The 17276-nt window shown below is 27.3% G+C and overlaps 1 protein-coding gene across 1 annotated transcript; it reads left to right on the forward strand.

Moving 5' to 3' along the window:
- The first annotated feature begins 586 nt into the window (after positions 1 to 586).
- Positions 587 to 10024, forward strand: LOC123267012 (F-box/WD repeat-containing protein 7). Its single transcript, XM_044731477.1, has 8 exons — positions 587 to 853; positions 1122 to 1384; positions 1791 to 2089; positions 4298 to 4400; positions 4471 to 4989; positions 7040 to 7447; positions 7518 to 7833; positions 9422 to 10024. Exons 2-8 carry the CDS (start codon positions 1148 to 1150, stop codon positions 9583 to 9585), a joined length of 2046 nt encoding a protein of 681 aa, XP_044587412.1. The 5' UTR covers positions 587 to 853; positions 1122 to 1147; the 3' UTR covers positions 9586 to 10024.
- Positions 10025 to 17276: the final 7252 nt, after the last annotated feature.

Below are 17276 nucleotides of genomic sequence, written 5' to 3' on the forward strand. Positions count from 1 at the left end.
GAATAAGACTACAAGTTAAATAAAAAAGAAGCTGAATTGTAGCTGATCAGCAGCTTGCAGCCCTATTGAGCTCTCTTCTTTCCTCTAATTCTCTTCTTACATATATGTATCATTACAGGTATAATATACAAGAAAGATATTATATAGGAAAGAGGGATCTTTGGTTTGGGTTGCTGTTGCTCCACGAACCAGCAATCTCGCTGGATTCGGAGCACGGAGGAACGTCCACCAGCTGCTTATCCGGTCAATTTATTTTTTTTTTTTAAACAATTTAATAAAATTTTTTAAAAATTATTTACTCCAGTTTAGTAAAATAAAAATCGGTCAATCTTTGATTTTTTCACACAATATAAATAATAAAATATTGTGTACATACTCCATATATATTAATATTTATTTTATTTATTTTATTACAAAATTAACTGATACAAAGTACAAACGATCTCTCACTTCGCCTCTTTCGGATAATCCTCGCACCTGCCGTCTTCATTTTTCTCTTCTTATATATAAAAATAATATATCTATATACACTATATATGTATAGTAAAATATATATAGATATATACCACGTAGTGTAGATACATATGTATGTATAGGTATATTTTTTTTGTATATACTTGGTGCGTATAAATTTCCACACCACCCCCGTGATACTTTAACCTCGGTTAGTGACTGTTTAAATAAACGGGGAAGAAAAAAAATATATTTTCCATCATGTGTTATACGTGATATATATAGATATAAATGTATATATAAATTATAATCACCGTGTTAATTAAAGTACCGTAGCTGCCAAAAATATAGTGAGTTTTGCCTTAAGAAAATCTGGACTCGTGATATTTAAACGCTTTTGGTAAGAAAAATATCTTGAAAAAAATTATTTTTATAGAAATTATTTAACTTTTTTTTTTTTTATTAAATACTTGGTAAATATAAATATAATTATTTACAAAAATATATTATCTGGAGTGGGCTGGAGATAATCAGTGTTGAGGTTAGGTACTAAATCGATTCATATTTTAGATGATTACGTCAGTTTTTTAATTTTATATTTAATTACAAGTAATTGGAGCAAGTGATTAAAATCTGGAAAGTAAATAATTATTTTTATTACTCTCAGAAAGACCACGGGTCCTATGATACAGTAATGTCAGAACCCTCATCCTCATTGTCAACATCCTCGTCACCGTCTACGTCACTTTCATCATCTTCGAAAACAATCGAGGGCGATAAACCGAGCGGTAGCAGTCCCAGTCCTGTCGAAGCTGAAGGTGTACCTGGACCCAGTAATGCTGAAATCAGCTGTTTGCTGTCGAAGGCTGACTCGGAGGAGTTTGATGAAACCGAGGAGGCCGGAGAGGAGACCAGTGAAGAAGAGAGTGAAGTATGTTGGCTTTATTTATTTATTTATTAATGAATTAATTATGACACAAAAATTAGCCGACATTTTTTATTTTTTTATTTTTTTTTCAATAATTAAATTAGAACCAAAAAATATTTTTTAAAAATTGCACTTACAGTTTTTCAAGTTTTTTAAAAATGAATTTTTTTGTAATAATTTTTTCAATGAAAAAAAATTTTTTTAATTTTCAGATGTCGGTTAACTTAATTTTCATGAATTAATTAATTAATTTACTTATTTAATTATTTATTAATGAATTAATGAATTAATTTATTTATTTACTCAGTTATTTATTTATTTAGATATTTATTAATTTATTTATTGGGATTGTTGGGTTATTTATGGGTTGCTAATTGTTGGTGTGTTGATGTTTGATGTTAATCTACAGATTAGTGAAAACGGGCTGTTCTGTGATCCTGACTGTGAAGAAGAGGTAGCAGTAGACGATGATTCGCTGACTACTGATCCAGATGTACAGAAATCAATAGATAATCTTCCTTCTGATGATATGTACAGACATGTTGTAGCTATTAATGTCACTGCCGAAGAACAACATCCGAATGATGATGTCTCTAATAGTATACCATTGACACTTTTTCAATCGGTTAGAAAAAGAAAAAGTGAAACGCAATTTATTAGTTTGCCATGTAAAAAAATTAATCCAGAGGATAAGACTAACCATATTATGTAAGTAAATTTTTATTATTATCTATATTATTAAGAGAACAAGCAAAATTTTGTAGCCAGTATTTTTATATGATAAAATGGGTTTTTATGGTTACATTTGGTATCGTTGGAAAAGTCTTGACCTAAATTTGTTCTTTTTCAAGGTTTCATATCATTCTCATTAATAGTCAATTGATGATGATAAGTATTTAGGCTGCATTCGAAAATTCTCTATCTCTAGATACATAATTGAGAAATGATCTTATATCTCATGAACTATTAACATTTTTAAAGATATAAGCTCATCCCGATGTTACACTCATTGAGACCTTTCATTTGAGTATCCACATCAATTTTTCATATATTTATATATATTATATATATGTATATATGACAAATATATCAAAAATGCATGTGGGTACTTAAATGAAAGGTCTTGATGAGTGTAACATCGGAATGAGCTTATATCTCTAAAAATATCTACAATTAAGAAATCACCCTGTATTTCGTGAATTATTGACATTGTTAAAGATATAAGCTCACCCTGACATTACACTCATCGAGACCTTTCATTTGAGTACCCACATCATTTTTTCATATATTTTATATATTTATATATGTATATATGAAAAATATATCAAAATGCATGTGGGTACTCAAATGAAAGGTCTTGATGAGTGTAACATCGGGATGAGCTTATATCTTTAAAAATGTCAATCGTGCACAAGATACAAGGTCATTTCTTAATTATTGACATTTTTAAAGATATAAGCTTATCCCGATGTTACACTCATCAAGACCTTTCATTTGAGTACCCACATCAATTTTTCATATATTTATATATATTATATATATGTATATATGACAAATATATCAAAAATGCATGTGGGTACTTAAATGAAAGGTCTTGATGAGTGTAACATCGGGATGAGCTTATATCTCTAAAAATATCTACAATTAAGAAATCACCCTGTATTTCGTGAACTATTGACATTGTTAAAGATATAAGCTCACCCTGACATTACATTCATCGAGACCTTTCATTTGAGTACCCACATCATTTTTTCATATATTTTATATATTTATATATATGTATATATGAGAAATATATCAAAATGCATGTGGGTACTCAAATGAAAGGTCTTGATGAGTGTAACATCGGGATGAGCTTATATCTTTAAAAATGTCAATCGTGCACAAGATACAAGGTCATTTCTTAATTATTGACATTTTTAAAGATATAAGCTTATCCCGATGTTACACTCATCAAGACCTTTTATTTGAGTACCCATATCAAGTTTTCATATATTTTATATATTTATATATTTCACAAATATCACATATATAAAATATATAAAAAATGCATGTGGGTACTCAAATGAAAGGTCTTGATGCGTGTAACATCGGGATGAGCTTATATCTTTAAAAACGTCATTAGTGAAAAAAGTACAATGCAATTTAACAAAATTCATTATTTAATAAAGCAAAATTTTATTTATTCATAATTTACAAGTCATGGCAGTCAGATAGTGACTGCAAGGTTGCTGGTTATTATTATTATTATTATTATTATTATTATTATTTTAATTGATTATTTGTGCTTGATTTTAATTATAAATAAACTTTTTTATTTTTAATTTTCTTTAATACTTCAGATAATTTCATTATTAAACTTTAATCATAAAAAATTACTTAAAAAATGGTAAAATAAAAGTAAAAAAAATATTACATAACTCTCCTTGTGATATTGATTGATGTTCAAGATTTTATTTTAGACTTACTTAAAAATAAGTCAAGTAAAATATTTAAATTTCTAAATTTAAATTATCTTGTAAGAAAAAAAATTTTTATTATTATCATTTATACTGAAGAAAAAAATCTATTTTGTATTGGACTGCTCTAAAAATATATTATCAATTAAATAAGATAAATATAAACATTCATAAATAACTTATCAATAGAAAAACATTTAAAAAATTTAATTAATTATTAATTACTAAAAAATTATCTCTGGGCTTTTAAAAACAAGATATTTTTTAATTTCTAATTTTTTTTTTTTAACGATAAGTAAATCCAAGTTAGTACCGATAATTACTGCCACGTCGAATAAAAAACACATCATTTCCTTGGTTAAAAAAAAATAATGTGAAAGAAATTTTGTAACTTTAAGTAATACCTGAATTAAAATGATGAATCAATGTAAATTAATAATTATTTTTTTTTGTTTAGGATAACTAAAAAATTAGATGATAAAGGAAAACATGTGAGATTTGTAATACCAACGAGAGCCAATCCACCGCCAGAAATGAACAACTGGTTAATTCAATTCCAAGTAAATTTTTTAAAATTATTTTATTGAAGTTTTTTAATTACAATATTTAATTCTTTATAATTTATTTCAGAAATGGACAAACGCAGAAAGAATGGTAGCCATTGATGAGTTGATAGAATGCTGTGAGCCGACGCAAGTTCGGCACATGATGCAAGTAATAGAGCCCCAATTCCAGCGGGATTTTATATCACTGTTACCAAAAGAGCTCGCTTTGTCTGTCTTGGCATTTTTAGAGCCCCGAGATTTATTACGCGCCGCCCAAACATGTAGAAATTGGCGGTTTCTTGCCGATGACAATCTTCTGTGGAAAGAAAAGTGCCGATCTGAGGGCATAGAAGACCTTAAGGATGTTTCATTTACTAAGCGCAAGAGCAATCGTAGTAATAGCATTTGTAGTTCACCTTGGAAACAAGCTTACATGCGTCAATATAGTATTAAAATGAACTGGCGAACTAAGCCAATAAGACCGCCAAAGGTTCTCAAGGGACACGACGAGCATGTAATTACTTGCTTACAATTTTCTGGTAATCGTATAGTCAGTGGATCTGATGATAATACTCTCAAAGTTTGGTCAGCAGTTACAGGAAAGGTATTATATTTTTTTATACATAGAAAAAAAAATTACTTTAATCAAGTAAGGAAAAAGATCCAGTTATTGACACTTGCAATTTTATTTTAATTAACAAAAAAAATCAAGTTTAATAAATTAATAAATACCAGGAACCTTGCAGTCACTAAGTTGCTGCTGTGACTTGTAAACTATAAATATACAAAAATTTTGCTTTCTTAAATAAAGACTTTTGTTAAATTGCACTGTAGTTTCTTAAATATTGACGTTTTTAAAGATATAAGCTCATCCCGATGTTACACTTATCAAGAGCTTTCATTTGAGTACCCACATGCATTTTGATATATTTTTCATATATACATATATATAATATATATAAATATATGAAAAATTGATGTGGGTGATCAAATGAAAGGTCTCGATGAGTGTAATGGGGTGAGCTTATATCTTTAAAAATTTCAATAGTTCACAAGACATTTGTTAAATTGCACTGTACTTTCTTAACTAAGGACGTTTTTGAAGATATAAGCTCACCCGGATGTTACACTCATCAAGAACTGTCATTTGAGTACCCACATGCATTTTGATATATTTTTTATATATACATATATATATAATATATATAAATATGTGAAAAAATGATGTGGATACTCAAATGAAAGGTCTTGATGAGTGTAACATCGGGATGAGCTTATATCTTTAAAAATTTCAGTAGTTGACAAAATACAAGGCCATTTCTTAATTATTGATAATTTTAAAGATGTAAGCTCATCCCGATGTTACTCTCATCAAGAGCTTTTATTTGAGTAACCACATGCATTTATGATATATTTTTCATATATTTATACATATAAATATATAAAATATATGAAAAATTGATGTGGGTACTCAAATGAAAGGTCTCCATGAGTGTAACATCGGGATGAGCTTATATCTTTAAAAACGTCAATAGTTCACAAGATACAAGGTAATTTCTTAATTATGTATCTAGAGATAGAGCATTTTCGAATGCAGTCTAAATACTTATCATAATAAATTTACTATCAGTGAGAATGATATAAAACCTTGAAAAGGCACAAATTCAAATCACGACCTTTGCAATGACACTAAATTTCACTAAAAAAACCGATTTTATCATATGACTATTTTGGACACTAAATTTTTCTAATTCTCTTAATAATATAGATAATTGGTTTTTTAAGAACATTTTTTATGTAACCTTGTAATTGGCCACAGAGCTATTGAGTTTATCAATAAAGAAATAAATAAATAAATTAGAATAAAATTGCAAGTGTCAAACAAGTGTCGAACAATTAGTCCAGTGTCAATAACTGGATCTTTTGCTTGAAATAATTTTAAAGAACTTTATCTTCTTAATTTTAGTATAAAAATTTTTAAACAAATAAATTTAAGTAAATTTACTTGATTCAATAATTTTTTGTCTTGTTTAAAGTAAATTTTTTCTTTTTTATTTATATATTAATCAAATTTTTAACTCCTTAAATTGTATACCAACCAATGCGGTGATAATAATTAGTAAGGTTTTAATAATAATTAATAATTAATAAGGCTTTCCGCTCTAATCTGAAAAAAAAAAACATATTTTGCAATATTATTAATAACGCCGTTAATTTTCTAATTTTTTTTTTAATTTTGAATTTTTTCCAAGCATCTTCAAATAAACTTATTTTTGTGCAATTTTCGAGCTAAAATTTCAAATTTTAGAATTAAAAAATTTATAATTTATATCTTATAATTTAGGGAATATACTAATTGTTGTATAATGCCGATTGGTGTTCAAATGAATAAATAAGATAGATAGATATGAGTTTTATTTGTATCACATTCATGTGTTTTACAAAGCTTTGATATTCAGAATATCTTTAAAATTTTAATATTAAATATTACATAATTATTTTTAGTAAAAATAGTCATTATACACTTTATCCTTACACACTACAATTACAATTCTCCTTATTTTTATTATATAAATATTAGGTATTAGTCTTTGGTAACAAATCAACAAATGAATAAATAAATAAATAATAATAAAAAAATAATTTTATTCTAGTGCCTGAGGACACTGATGGGTCATACAGGAGGCGTGTGGTCTTCCCAAATGGCAGGTACGACAGTAATAAGCGGCAGTACGGATCGCACATTAAAAGTGTGGAACGCAGATACGGGTCAGTGCATTCATACCCTGTACGGGCACACGTCGACAGTTCGATGTATGCACCTTCATGGTAACAAAGTGGTAAGCGGCAGCAGAGATGCGACGCTGAGAGTGTGGCAAGTAGATACCGGAGAGTGTCTACACGTTCTCGTTGGTCATCTGGCTGCTGTAAGATGCGTGCAATATGATGGAAAATTAGTTGTTAGCGGTGCTTACGATTACATGGTTAAAGTGTGGAATCCGGAGCGTGAGGAATGCCTGCACACGCTTCAAGGCCACACTAATCGCGTGTACTCTCTTCAGGTAGCTTTTAATTAAATAAGTTGGCTTGTTTAATAATTATAATTTTAATGATTTAATTTTGTGGGCTTAGTTTGATGGAGTTCATGTTGTAAGTGGATCATTGGACACCAGTATCAGAGTATGGGAAGTCGAGACAGGGGCCTGTCGTCATACTTTAATGGGTCATCAGTCACTTACGTCGGGCATGGAATTACGTAACAACATTCTAGTGTCCGGTAACGCTGACTCAACTGTTAAAGTTTGGGATATTGTTAATGGACATTGTTTACAAACATTATCTGGGCCTAATAAACATCAGTCGGCCGTTACTTGCCTTCAGTTTAATAGTCATTTTGTTATTACGTCTTCGGATGATGGAACTGTGAAATTGTGGGATGTTAAGACTGGTAAGTTTAATTTTTTTTTTTTTTTTATATTATTTGAATTTTTTAGACTAGAAAAAAAATTAAAAGAAAAATTATTGAATTAAAAAAATAATTTTTGAGAGTTTCAATGTTTTTAATCAAAACAAAAAATAATTGAATGAAGTAAAATTTATTCAAGAAAAAATTTTTTTTTCTTAAATAAGAACATATATTCTTTAATATTTTTGAGAATATAGAATTTTGTCGCAAAAATTAATTGAATAACAAATACCTATAGACTTTAATTTGTGCCTTTTCAAGGTTTCATATCATTCTCACCGATAGTCAATTTATTATAATAAGAATTTAGGCTGCATTCGAAAATGCTCTATCTCTAGATACGTGATTAAAAAATGACCATTTATCTTATGAAATATTGAAATTTTCAAAGATATAAGCTCATCCCGATGATACACTCATCGAGACCTTTTATTTAAGTACCCACATCAATTTTTCATATATTTTATATATTTATATATATATTATATATTATATATATGTATGTATTAAAAATATATAAAAATTGCCATGTGGGTACTTAAATGAAAGGTCTCGATGAGTGTAACATCGGAATGAGCTTACATCTTTAAAAATATCAATAATTAAGAAATGACCTTGTATCTTGTGAACTATTGACATTTTTAAAGATATGAGCTCACCCCGACATTACACGCATCGAGATCTTTCATTTGAGTACCCACATCAATTTTTCATATATATATATATATATATATATATATATATATATATATATATATATATATAAAATATATAAAAAATGCCATGTGGGTACTTAAATGAAAGGTCTTTATGAGTGTAAACTCGAAATGAGCTTATATTTTAAAAAATATCAACAATTAAGAAATGACATTGTATCTTGTGAACTAATGATATTTTCAAAGATATAAGTTCACCCCAACATTACACTCATCGAGACCTTTCATTTGAGTACCCACATAAATTTTTCATATATTTATATATATTATCTATATGTATATATGAAAAATATATCAAAATGCATGTGGGTACTCAAATAAAAGCTCTTGATCAGTGTAACATCGGGATGAGCTTATATCTTTAAAAATATTAATAATTAAGAAATGACCTCGTATCTTGTCAACTACTGACATTTTTAAAAATATAAGCTCACCCTGACATTACACTCGTCGAGACCTTTCATTTGAGTACCCACATCAATTTTTTATATATTTATATATATTACATATATGTATAATATGTATATATGAAAAGTATATCAAAATGCATGTGGGTACTCAAATGAAAGCTCTTGATGAGTGTAACATCGAGATGATCGCATATCTTTAAAAACGTCAACAGTTAAAAAAGTACAGTGCAACTTAACAAAATTCATTATTTAATATAACAAAATTTTATTTATTTATAGTTCACAAGTCACAGCAGTCACATAGTGACTGCAAGATTACTAGTTCACAATAATAAAATTAATATTTTTAACAAATTTTTGTCCTAATATTTAATAAAATTTTTTTTCTGTATATTAGTTTAGGAATTATTTTAATTGTCAAATTAATTATAAAAAAATTTTCAGGTGATTTTATAAGAAATCTCGTGGCTTTAGAAAGCGGTGGAAGTGGTGGCGTCGTATGGAGGATTCGTGCGAGTGATACAAAGCTTGTTTGTGCTGTTGGGAGTCGTAATGGTACCGAAGAAACAAAGCTTCTTGTCCTCGATTTCGATGTCGAGGCTAAATAATTACCTCGTTGTCCGTCGAACCACCTCGTGCCTCGGCTCGTCACGGTATTTAACACAAAAATAATTAAAACAAATAAAATAATAATTATTATTATAATATTAATATTAATAATAACACTAAACAATAATCATAATAATAATATTAATAATAGTAATGATAATAATCATAACAATCAACTTATTTACATACTAATGATAATAATCGTGAAAAATTTAATTCTGTACATAAAGTTAGGTGAGTTAGAAAAAAATTGAAGAAAAAAAATAAAAATCTGGATAATGTGAACGATTATGTATGGTCTGATTGTGATAAGACTGTGTGTTAATTTTTTTAAAAAGAGATGTGAACAATCATAGAGTTAGATCGATTACAAGATCAACAATTTATTCAACAGGGTTTTTGGTAATTAATCAGAGCTGAGTAAAGATTAAAATTAATTAAAATTATGTCGTGAGATCTTATTGCTTGATAAGATATTTAATTATTATTTTACTATAATAGTTATAAAAATAATAAATAACACAGCTGTACCTCTTCAATGAAGCGCGATTAATCTATATATTAATCATCATTATTCTAATAAAAAATATTGTAATTATTATTTTTTGTTTTTTTTTTCATCAAAAGTTTTGGTAAATATTTACAAGTGAGGTCGAGCGTTTTAATTTTCATTTTTTTGAACGAAATTTCTATTTGATTTTATTGAAAAAATTTTTTTTAATACAAAAAAAAATGAACAATTTAAGGTAGTTAGAGCGTAACTTATAAGCCAAAATAATATTAAAATTTTTTTTTTATTTTTAGTCTTCCCAATATTCGTTAAAATTATTTATTTTAATTTAAAATAATTTGAACAATTTAATAATTTATGATTTTTATTTATTTAATAAAATAAGTTTCGTATTTATTACTTGCCGGATTAAATAAACATGTATTTATTTATACGTATACTTAATTTCAAAGCTCAAAGATGAAAATTATTTTTCACATTAGATTCGCTTGAACCTCCTTAAAAAAAAAAAAGTTGATTATCACAATTTTAACAAATTGTAAAAATTTTCAAAAAAATTTATAAATTTTTTAGAAAATTGTGATATTGATTTTTTTTTTAAATTGTTTCTTTTTGTATGTATTTAAAAAAAAAAATATATCAAAAACATCAAAAAATGATGAAATAGAAATTTTATCCAAAAACATGAGAGCCAAAATTTTTTGCAACTTTTGAAGGCAAAAAAGCTATCGAAATGTTTATTTTTTTCTTTCTCATTTTTTATTATAAATGCGCCGCAAAAAAAAAGCAGAATCAAAATAAAAATTTGAAAATTTTTAGGTAGTTTGGTAGGCGCAATCCGAGGTCAAATCAATAGATTTTTTTTTTTCTTTTTTGCAAGTGATCACTCGAAAAATAGCATAAAATATAAAATTATTTTTAATCAGAATTTAATTGAATAAATTCAATTCATAACTATGGTTAAATAATTACAAATATATAATTATTAAAATATCAACTGACAAGTACTGGACTGTCACAACACAATAACAACTGTGATACACATGTAAGGTCAGTACTTAAAATAGTACGGCTGCCCAATTTTAAAACACAGTAACTGCAAAATTTTTATACCTAATTTTTTGTTAATATTGCTGCATTTTTATAACTTTTAGATCATAATTTCAAGTATTTTTTCTTAAAAATATTTATATTCAAGTATTTTCTATTCATAAATAAAATTTTTCATCAATTTAGCAGGCAAACTTTTTTTTAATAAGAAAAATTTCTCAATGTTAGTTACTGTGTTTTGAAATTGGACAGCCGAGTAGCCCACGGTGTTTATTTATTGTTTAAATTTGCAAGTATCACTTCCATAGGTTAACTCTGCTATAATTTACGTGAACTTTTAATGTATGTTTAATAACAGTTTATTTTAATGCAAAAAAACTTTTATGATTATATTTCAATTTCAAATTTGCCTTGCACCGAAAGTCGCCATTTTTCCCCTGATAAACATCGAGAAGTAATGTCTCTGACAAACAACAAAAATAAAAGCCAATTTACAATATTAAAAAATTAATTAAATTAAAACGATGTGGTAAATCGTTATAAAATTTTTATAGAATATTTATGAAGCATCGTTCTATCTATTGGAAAGTTTTTTTCGTGAGATCAAATTTGCCAATTTTTTACAAGCCCATAATTTTTGGAATTATTGAACAAATACACTCATTAGAGCTCGTGTATGTTTGCATAGTTTTAATTAATTATATCTCTTAAATAATGAGATAAAAACATCTGATTTTTTTTCTTCAGATGTATTTAATCATAATATTTCGAATAAATATAAAAAAAAAAAATATGGGGTCAAAAAAAATGGGGTTGACCTTACTTGTAAATAATTACCAAAGTTTTAAATTCATTTTGCAAGTATGATATATGGTATAAACTTTTGATGATAATGTTGATAAATTTATTTAATAAATATAATCATTTTAATATCAATACGTAATCGTATTATTTTTATATATAATATTGAATGATTATTGTTTTTTTTTTGTATGAAAAATAAAAGTGACAATGTCACACATGCGAAGGCGAAAAAAAATATTTAAAAAATAGTAATTATTATTGTTAGTTTGTAATATTATTAATTAATTATCAATTATTATTATTATTACTTAGTTGATTATTATCATTACTATTGTTACGATTGTTATTTATTTTATATTTAAATGTATTTAGGCGTAAAAAAAATACACTGTGATTTTACGATTTTATTATTAATAATTATTTTCGATACGTTTCGTAATTTTTTTTTATTTTATAACAGTGTCCGCATTTCTGTAAATTAATTATCTAATTAGCGGTTTAATAAAATTTAAATTTAAATAGATATAACTACAAAGTTAAATGCGAGACAAAAAAAAACATGCGGTCTTTGTAAATAATTTACTGAAATTTATTAAAATTAGTTTAAATAAAAATGTATTGTTTAATGCTTATTTAAATTCGTAAAATCTATTAGTGTGCAACGAAAATTATAAAATACTGAATTAGATAAAAAAAAAAAGTCTCGCAAGTGTGACAACCTGTAACTCATGCGATGTAATTTAAAAAATGTCGAATAATGATGATTATAAATGTGAATTAGTTATACGAATTAATTATCAATGGGAAAAAAATATTTGTTTTATAATTTATTTTTTTTTCTTCATTTAGAAAAAAAGTTACTAAAAGTAAACACCGATAAGCAATCGAGTCTATCACAGATTTCGATTTCCTCGCGTTCAAAAAAAAATCCACTCATTTAAAAAAAATAAATTGTAACATCTCCGTCGTATTAAACTGAAGTCCAATAATTGAAATTGTTTTAATTTCATTCCGTGCAATTAAATCCTAATTTATTTTAGGATACTTTGTAAATTTTTTTGGCTTAATTATTAATTTAATTAAAAAAAATAAAAGCGAATTTTTTGTAATTTAAATTACGTATTTAATGGTTAATTAGCGATTAATAATTAATAAAATTCAATTCAATAAACAACTTTGATTATTGGACTACAGATGTACCAATGATCGCGTTCTATTTATATATTGCTCAATAGTTTATATTATTAACTAATAAATGTGTTATCTGTTGTATCATTTTTTATAAGAAAAAAAAACAATAAAAAATAAAAACAATTTTGTATGATTATTTGATAACCTTTTCTTCATTTTTTATGATACTAATAATTAGCAGAAATTTGAAAATTTTTTATTTTTTGAATCAATAAAAATTATAAGTAAAAAAATATTTTTTTGAAGGAACCAAAATCAATGATGTGGAAACGAAGGTAAGTTGTTAAAATTATTATTTAAAAAAAAAATGTTGAGGCTTAAATATACATCAATTAATGATACAAAAATTAACAGAAATTAGAGATTTTTTTTTAATTTTATAACAATGAAATTATTATTTTAAAAAATTCCACATGAGATTAAAAAAACAAATATTAGTGAAAATGTTTGGAAATAATTTTTTTTTAAATAGTTATTGATTACATGTATTAAGATAGAATTAAGAGAAAAATTTATCTAAAAGAAAGTTAGTTTATTATATTGCGTGACAAACTCAAAAAGGGCGTATAAATTTTGTCCCAAAAAATTATTTTAAAAAAATTGCATTTTTTATTTTTAAAAAGTTCTACATGTCAATTTTTTTTGCCATAATTTATTTGTTATTAAATTTTTAAAATCATTGAGAAACTGCTAAATTAATTTTCATTAACATTTATAGTAATAATTATTACTATAGTTATAAAAAATTTTTTAAATATTTAACTGTCAATAAATTCTATGAAAATCAATTTAGCAGATAGTCAATTAATTCTAATAATTTTTGTAACAAATAAATTATAGCAAAAAAAAATAGAAAAAAAATCGACAAGTAGAAATTTTAAAAATTAAAAAATGCAATTAATCAATTAATAAATAGAATTAGATATTAGTAATTTTAATAATACTAAAGTTAGCCGATGTTTTTAATTTTTTTATTTTTTTTTTAAATTATTAAGGTAAAGTACCCAGTAGTTGAACAGGTTTCAAAGTAAAACTTATTTGACCCTACTTTTAATATATAAAGATGTAATTATTAGTTCAAATTAGTGATTTTCACGAAAATATAAACAATTTTGAATTGATTGAAGCGCAAAATAATAAAGATACGTTTTCGCCATAATTTATAGCTAAATTTGTCATTAAAGACAAATTTGGGAACTGGGGAAATAAAGGATAAAGGGGGGAGGAGGGAGCTTAGTAGGAATTTTTCGGTAACCGAAAAAATAATTCAGTCAGCCCAGACCGGGACTCGAACCCGGATCATTTGGTTACGCGCCAAAGGCTCTACCAGTTAAGCTATCCGAGACATTGTCCGTAACTACTATTCCGTCACCTAATAAGAACTACCGAGTAATAAACGCCACCGTCCATCTTACGGTAAAGAGCCATAATTTATAGCTAAATTTGTCATTAAAGACAAATTTGGGAACTGGGGAAATAAAGGATAAAGGGGGGAGGAGGGACCTTACTTTTCTATTACGTTTTTAAAATAGACTATGAAAGGAGTAGTAGTTTAACGATCAATTCTGACAATCCGCAGTAGTTCAACACTCCGGGAGCAGTAGTTAAACTAATAAAATATATGGCAATAGGCTTAGCAATAATTTTCAACGTTTTATTGAAATGTCAAAAGAAATATAACATATTATTGAATAATATTAAAAATAATACTGTGAATATTTAATATGTTCATTTAAAAATGAGAAATATTGGTATTTAATTTTTTAATTACATTTTTTATGAATGAAAAACCGAATTTTCAATTATAAATAAAAAAAAAAAACTCAATTCAAAACGTTCAATAATTTTTAACTATAAAATTTATTTAATTTGCAGTAATTAATACAAATCACAATGCTGATCACTAGTCTATAAACCTATTAGAGATTAGAGTGCTGTTAAAATTATACGGCTTCAGCCTGCTCAAAATTTGGAGGTATAGTTGAACTCTAAAATTGAATATGAAAATGATAGTTTATATCTTCGCAAAAAATATATGTTATTTAGAAAAGACTATTTCATTAGATGATATAATTTTCAACTTCCCGCTACGAAAATCGAAGATTTTCAAAAATCGGGAAGTTATTGTTTTCACCCCGTTTTGCAGAAACCGAGTTTTCATCAGATCTCGACGTTTGAAGGTCACAGGAAGCTTCCCTGACTATCCCCGCGAGGTTGTCGCGGTGTGTGTGTGTGTGTGTGTGTGTGTGTGTGTGTGTGTGTGTGTGTGTGTGTGTGTGTGTGTGTGTGTGTGTGTGTGTGTGTGTGTGTGTGTGTGTGTGTGTGAAAGTATGTAAACCGCTTATAACCTTTGAACGGCTTGAACGATTTCATCGCGGTTGGTGCCATTCGAAAGGGCTTGACCAAACTTTGATTTTGAATATACTTTGGAACGATTCGGACCAGTAGATTTTGAGAAATTGCAAAAAAAGTACCAAAAAAAATTTTTGCAAATGGGGTTTTTTTGGAATAACTTTTAAAAGGCTTTACCGATCAATTTCAAAAACTATTCAGCTCTTAACATAAAAAAACCACGTCGATCGCCGCCAGTCCGGTCAAAATCGGTTGGTTCGTTCGTGAGTTATCGTTGACGAAAGAAAACCGAAAAAAGTGTTTATTAACCCACATTTGCTATGGCTGACTATTTTTTTAAAATTTAGATTTTTCAAACTCAATTATTTTTATAACTAAGTACCCTCAACTTAATTTTATTTTTTCAATAATTTTTGAAAATTTTTTAACTTCCCGCTACGAAAATCGAAGATTTTCAAAAATCGGGAAGTTATTGTTTTCACCCCGTTTTGCAAAAACCGAGTTTTTCTCAGATCTCGACGTTTGAAGGTCACAGGAAGCTTCCCTGACTATTCCCGCGAGGTTGCCGCGGTGTGTGTGTGTGTGTGTGTGTGTGTGTGTGTGAAAGTATGTGAACCGCTTATAACTTTTGAACGGCTTGACCGATTTCATCGCGGTTGGTGCCATTCGAAAAGGCTTGACCAAATTTAGATTTTGAAAACTATTTGGACTGATTCAGATCAATAGATTTTGAGAAATCTTCAAAAAACTGAAAAAAAAATTTTTTCAAATGTGGTTTTTTTGGAATAACTTTTAAACGGCTTAATAGTTCAATTCCAAAAACTAATCAGCTCTTAACCTCAAAAAACCACGTCGATCGCCACCAGTCCGGTCAAAATCGGTTGATTCGTTCGAGAGATATCGTGAACGAAAGAAAACCGAAAAAAGTGTTATTTCGGAATAACTCCAAAGTTTCTAGCGCGATCAATTCAAAATTTAAGATTCTTTGTGAGGCTTGAAAAACTGCGTCAAATGCTGCCAACCGCGTAAAAATCGGTTTATTCATTCAAAAGTTATTGCGGTTTAAAAATTCAAAAAATAGTGTCACCAAATCCCTATCAGACTTTTGAGCTCGAAGAGCTCAAAAGCATAGGAAAACAATCTCTTTGAGCTTGGAGAGCTCAAAATAACCTATAATTTGTATTTTTGAGCTCGAAGAGCTCAAAAACGCCATTGGTGCAATTTTAAGCGCCTAAGTATGGAATTAGCGGGAAGTTGCAGGGATGGCCTTCAGGGTCAACCGTTTTCCTAATTTTTTTTTCTTACAATGAGTTTTTCGAAGCTTTCTCATTATTTTTTCATCATGAAATTTATTAAAACAAGAGTAGGTGTGAGATTTGGTATGTCATTACAATGTTAAATGACCTGTTTTGAATCTTGTTTCATAAATAAACTATCAACCCTAGGTCTCTGAAATTTTAACACAACACGTATTAAATATATTTCTATCGATCCTAAAAATTTTAAATTGATCTCATTATTTCGACTTAACTCCCATACCTCGTTATTTTATTAAGTTAAAAATCGAAATAAACCACATAAAAACACATTCAAACCATGTTTAAAAAGCGCAACACGCCGCCTATTGGCCAATTGGCCTATTGGCATCGTAGATATAATCGTAATCTTTTCCCGAGCCTTCGATTATCGAGTATCGAATTATTATCAATCGATACAAGTCTTCAAAATTCTTTCCTCCGTACCCGGCCATGCGCTTACGTACTTATACACATTTAAATATAC

This window comes from Cotesia glomerata, linkage group LG6 (assembly GCF_020080835.1).
Source record: "Cotesia glomerata isolate CgM1 linkage group LG6, MPM_Cglom_v2.3, whole genome shotgun sequence".
Taxonomy (NCBI): domain Eukaryota; kingdom Metazoa; phylum Arthropoda; class Insecta; order Hymenoptera; family Braconidae; genus Cotesia; species Cotesia glomerata.